Source organism: Cucumis melo, chromosome 4, assembly GCF_025177605.1.
Source record: "Cucumis melo cultivar AY chromosome 4, USDA_Cmelo_AY_1.0, whole genome shotgun sequence".
NCBI lineage: Eukaryota > Viridiplantae > Streptophyta > Magnoliopsida > Cucurbitales > Cucurbitaceae > Cucumis > Cucumis melo.
Window position 1 is genome coordinate 6,543,253 of NC_066860.1, and position 6,000 is coordinate 6,549,252.

General features: G+C 37.6%; 1 protein-coding gene and 1 long non-coding RNA gene across 2 annotated transcripts; both read right to left on the bottom strand.

The window, feature by feature from the left end:
• Window positions 1-34: 34 nt before the first annotated feature.
• LOC127148851 (uncharacterized) lies at window positions 35-672 on the bottom strand. Its single transcript, XR_007819987.1, has 3 exons — window positions 497-672; window positions 333-425; window positions 35-248 (listed from the first exon to the last, which is right to left on the bottom strand). It is a non-coding gene; the product is annotated as an uncharacterized LOC127148851 (long non-coding RNA).
• A 101-nt stretch (window positions 673-773) lies between these two features.
• LOC127148861 (uncharacterized) lies at window positions 774-4,914 on the bottom strand. The gene is made up of 4 exons (XM_051083243.1): window positions 2,447-4,914; window positions 2,245-2,350; window positions 1,706-2,142; window positions 774-1,110 (listed from the first exon to the last, which is right to left on the bottom strand). The coding sequence occupies exons 1-4, from the start codon at window positions 4,912-4,914 to the stop codon at window positions 774-776; spliced, it is 3,348 nt and encodes a 1,115-aa protein (XP_050939200.1).
• Between the last annotated feature and the right edge of the window lie 1,086 nt (window positions 4,915-6,000).

The window sequence follows — 6,000 nt, forward strand, 5'->3', positions numbered from 1 at the left end:
TACATTGTCCATTGAATGAGACGCACGTTTTGAAACAAGTAGGTTGTCCTATCATGAAAAGGTTATAGTATTTTTAGTAAGTACAAAAAAAAAAAAAAAAAAAAACACCCTTACAAGAGGAAAGTACTTACAATTTTATTGGCCACCTCCTTTGTGTCTATGTCTGGAATCTCTCCATCTTTAGTAGTTCGTGCTTTCTTCCATACTAAAGCACGATCAATTAACTCACCATTAGATGTGCTTGCTTTCTGAAAAAGGAAAGAACATTATGATTAGTTATAACGCATTACATGTTGCATTATTCGAACTTATATATACTATTCCTTGCGTACCATCTCTTCGGTAAGGTTTGCATAACCTTTTCGCGACATTCGGTGGTTGTACTTGTTGTTCTTTCTCCGCTCACGACCCTTGTTGCTAACCATCTTCACACATAAACTACATTTTAGTATAATTACTGTCATATATGAATGAAGAGAATGGTGATTATAGTTACCTCAAATTGTTCGGTTAATCTGGAAGCGACAAATATGTTCCAATGCTCACGATCGATGAAAGAGTATTCTGTTGGTGGGTCTTTTAGTTTCTCTAAATCTTTCTTATATGGTAATACATGTTTTGTAGTTAGCGACGACTTGAAGTTTCGAAAACATACACTCGCATTTTGTAAAATACTCTTTTTGGATTTGGGGTCTACTACGAAGCCACCCTATTACATTACATTATATAATGAACGTTAGTGACAAAATGCGAACAACGTTACTAACTAAAGCTCAGAAAATTACCTCAATTAGTTCGTAAATTTTATTTTTGAGCTCTGTAGGTACATCCTTCCAGGATTGGTAACTGATCGAAACATGAACCCGCACGGTTGTTCCAATGAAACTCTTTAACTTGGTTGCACTTTCACCAATGGGTTGACCGAGCTCATTGTATTCAACCACTCTCTTGTGTCCATCACAACTAACCTGTGTGATCTCAGACATTTCCGTAGGTCCATGTGTACCTTTACCTTTATTAATGACTCCCTCGATACTTGGTACGCTCGAGCAACCAGCTTCTAATCTAGCTTGTTTTCCAAGTGTCATTGTTTGGTAAGTGATGGTCCACCTGCATGAAATGACACATAATTTTCAGTATAATACACTATTCATCAACATATCAATTATTTAGGCGAAATGAAAATGAAAAACAATAATCATAAACAACAATAATCCATTAGTGAGATCCATCATAAAGTTGACATAACATATAGATCAACATACATGAAGATTTGATTAGTTTGTTACAAGACGTAAAAGAAAATGTTTACAAGTATCACTAATCGCTCAATGGAAATACTAAAAAACAAAGCTAAGAACTGCCAAGTGGACTATTGAATACTACAAGTAGGTCTTCCAGATTGGAATTAAAAGTGTCCTGCAAAGAAAGAAACAATAATATTATTTATTAGGCTTAAAATGAATGTTTTTCAATGACTAGAATGAATGATGCGAAACTTTGGAGAAACATTATATTACCAAATGTTTATGTGTTTACCCAAGTGCCTTCACAGTCGACCCTGATATATGGGATCTCTTCATATTCTCTAGTCATGTCTGCTGGACATTCTAAAATTGTCGGGCAATGGAGGGATGTATCGCCTAGCTCGTCGTTGTAACAATTATCAACAAAATCTTTTTCTTGTGGCTTCACAACGACGGACCATCTGTCATCACTGGGATCTTTAACATAGAACACTTGTCTTGCTTGTGATGCTAATATGAATGAATCTGAATAGTGTCCTATACGATTGAGGTCAACTAGTGTGAATCCAAGATCGTCTACTTGTACTCCATTCTTCGTATCGACCCAGTTACATCTAAACAGTGTGACCCCAAAAGTGTTGTAACTGACTTCCCATATTCCTTGAATCACACCATAAAAGGATATGTCAGCAATTATCGGGTTTTTGTCTTTGGCACTAGCCACATGCATTGTTGATGCAACGAACATAACCCCACTATTTTGAACCGTTCTAGTGTCATCACGGCACTTTGTGTTGTAGCAAATTCCATTGACTTTATATCCCTCATATATCATCACAACGGGATGTGGGCCATGTGCAATCCATCTGATTATCGTGCTCACGACTTGACCTTCCTGGATTTCACGCATGACCTATTATGGCGATCATAATTCGTCACGGTTGTTGGTACTTTCTATTATGTGTCAATAACATGAAAGTACATTTAAACAACATACCTCGTCTCGTATCCAGTTAGGAAATGATCTATTGTGCTCATCTTGCAACCATTTCTCATTACTTGCCCTTCGTGGGTTGGAAGATTTTAAGATTTCCATATGTCGTCTATGTAAGGCCAATCGAGTTGGAAGTAGTGAGTATAATTTATTTAAAAGAATGTATATAAAAGTAAAATAACTTGTCAACGGTAATGAATCGTACTCTCTGTATGGATGAACTTCTTCAATGTTTTCTAGTATGTGTAGATGGGCTTGTTTTAGTACAACTTGACTAGGTGTAATAGATGATCTAGCAGATAACGGTCTTTCGATCCGACCTTCCTCTCGAAATCTAAATGAACCTAGTCCAATGGGGTCAAGCCCAGATAGAAACTCAGAACAAAATTCAACAGCTTCCTCACATATGTGTGCTTCTGCAATCGATCCTTCCGGACGATTTCTATTACGGACATAACTTTTCAACACTTTCATATATCTTTCGAATGGGTACATCCACCGTAGGTATATGGGTCCACAAAGTTTTGCCTCTCGCACAAGGTGGATGCATAGATGTACCATAAGGGTGAAAAATGATGGTGGAAAGTACTTTTCAAGCAAACATAATGTTTCAACAACGTCTTGCTGCAATTTATCTAAATCTGATATTCGCAAAGTTATGGAGCAAATAGCGTTGAAAAAAGAACACAATCTAGTGATAGCTACTCTAACATTGTTAGGTAAAACTCCACGTATTGCAATTGGGAGAAGTTGTTGCATTAGAACATGGCAATCATGTGATTTAAGACCAGAGAGCGTTAGGTTCTCTAAAGATACCAAACTTCTGAAATTCGACGAATAACCTTCTGGAACCTTAAGATCAGACAAAGTTCTGCAAATAGAGACTTTCTTCTCTCTTGACAATGTATAACATGCTGCAGGTATGTAAGTTCTACTTCCATCGGACACAGGGGCCAACTCGGGTCGAATGTTCATTTCTACCAAATCAAGTCTAGCACTCAATCCATCCTTACTCTTCCCTGGTATGTCAAGCAGTGTACCAATTATATTCATTAATACATTCTTCTCAATATGCATAACATCAAGACAGTGTCTTACATGTAATTTTTTCCAGTACGCTAACTCATAGAATGCAGAAATCCTCTTCCAGTATTCGTTCGAAATATCTTCATTCAACCTCCTAGTAGACCTTTTACCGCATGGAAAGGTCTTATCCTTAAGTCTATTATAAATTGTCTCGCCTGATAAAGGGAGAGGAGGTGTCCCATGCTTCTGATTACCGTCAAATGCTTTCTTTTGTCTCCTATAAGGGTGATGACGTGGTAAGTATTTTCTATGTCTCATATATGCATTTTTCTTCCCATATGGTAGTCTTATAGAAGAAGTTTCCTCTCCACATATTGAACAGGCCTTATACCCCTTCACGCTACACCCACACAGGTTCCCGTATGCAGGAAAATCATTGATAGTCCACAGTAAGACAGCTCGCAGGGTGAATCTTTCATTTCTATGTGCATCAAAACACTGAACACCTTCTTCCCACATAAGTTTGAGATCACCAATCAAAGGTGCTAGGTAGACATTTATGTCGTATTCTGGTTGCTTAGGTCCCGAGATTAACATAGTTAACATCAAATACTTCCTCCTCATACATAGCCATGGTTGAAGGTTGTATAATGTAGCAATCACAGGCCAACAACTATATTTCGTTGATAAATCTTCGTACGGATTGATGCCATCTGTGGACAACCCCAAGCGGAGGTTTCTCGGTTCGGACCCAAAATCTGGCCACAAATGGTCTACCAACCTCCAAGATGGAGTATCAGCTAGATGCCTTAACACACTGTCTACTTTCCTGTCATTTGCATGCCAACACAAGTGCTTTGCATATTCGGAGTTCTTGAACATCCTTAAAAACCTCGGAACAATTGGAAAATACCACAGCTGTTTAACTGCAACTCCCTTAATCTCTTCGTTTGAGTTCTTACTTGTCTTCCACCTCGAAATGTTACATTTAGGACACCTACTGATGTCTGCCAGATCTTTTCTATACAAGCAACAATCGTTAGGGCATGCATCTATTTTTTGATAATTAAGGCCCAATGCAGTAAGCATTTTTTTTGCTTCATACATGGATATCGCCATTTTATTATTTTCAGGCAATAACTCGCTAACCGTTGCCAGTAGTTCGGAGAAGCTAGCATTACTCCATCCAAATCTAACCTTCAGGTTGTATAGCCTAACTAATGCTGATAACTTTGTGAATCTTTTACAACCAGGAAATAGAGGCTTCTTTGCATCATCGAACATATTGTCAAACGTATTAGGTACTTTAGAAAACTGATCGCGGACATTTTGAACCATATTTATCACATGAAATAAATCATCGTCGACCGTTTCTTCGTTCGTGTAAGCCTGTCGATTACATGAAGTCTCTGATGTAAAAGATTCGCCATGCCAAAACCATATTTTATAGCTTTGATCGATCCCATTGGCATATAGATGATATCTGAATGTTGATTCATCTTGCGGCAAACGGTTCCCACATTTCAAACATGGACACCTGATAGTACTGGAACCTTTGGCATGACGAAAACCAAATTGAATGAACGCTTCCACTCCCAATTCATACTCCCTGGACATCCTATTCTCCATCATCCATGATTTATCCATTAGACGATATTACACGGTTTATATATCTCAAAAGTTAGGACTTAGTCAAACCTGTTTGCAAAGGAATAGTAAGAAAACTGGCCAAATCCTCTAAATGAAAATAAAAAGAAACCAAATGGTTATCAAATTCCTGACCAAAAATTTACGTCTAAAACAAACTCTTTTTTTGGTTTAAAGCACATTAAATTACTTCTCAACGTATAATTTTAGCATGTTAGAACTTAGAAAGACACTCCAAAGTTCCAAATCTAGTCTTAATTTAGAGAAACCATGCATCTATAAGTGGGGAGTGACTGAGAGTTTAAATAGTTCGTTAAGAGAAGATAAGTGACGAGGAGGGGGAGTAGTGGGGAGACCATCTAGAGGGAGAGGTTGAGGAGGAGATGATCTCCTGTGGGGAGACCATTTCGATATATTTCCCTCACCAACCTGAAGCCTGTGTAGAGAAATTTCCACAACAAACTAGTCATTCAGCATGATTTTAACTTCTTCCCACACCCTTTCCCTTGACAGCAGCACAGTAGCCTAGGATCACTCCATAATTGTGTGTTGCTCCACAATCAATGAGCACAACAACTTTTTCTCCATGGATTGTTCCTCTCACCTTCATTGTAAGTTCAAACGAACCTAAAAAGTTCTAAAAATGTGTATAAGTGTCACTTGAACTTTCAAATGACCTAACAATGCTCAAGTGATAGTTCGTAACTCATAACCTTCCAAAAAGTTAAAAGAAGTCGAAAAAAAGCACTTCCTGGCCTAATTGGCAACCAAGTGTGTAATTTCAACAAACTTAGTCTTAAACAAACCTACAAAGTATTCACAACGTGCATAAGCATAACTTTCAGAAGGACCTAACAAAACATAAGTGTAAGTTCGTAAGTCATCACCTACCAAAAAGTTAAAACCATCTAAAAAAAACACTTGAAGTTCGTAACTCATAACTTACCCAACCAAAAAAGCGTTCAACACATTTATAAGTATCACATTACTTTTCAAAATGACCTAACAATGCTGAAATGCAAGTTCGTAACTCATAACGTACCGAGAAGTTCAAAAAGTGTGGAAAAAACACTTAAAGACCCAAAA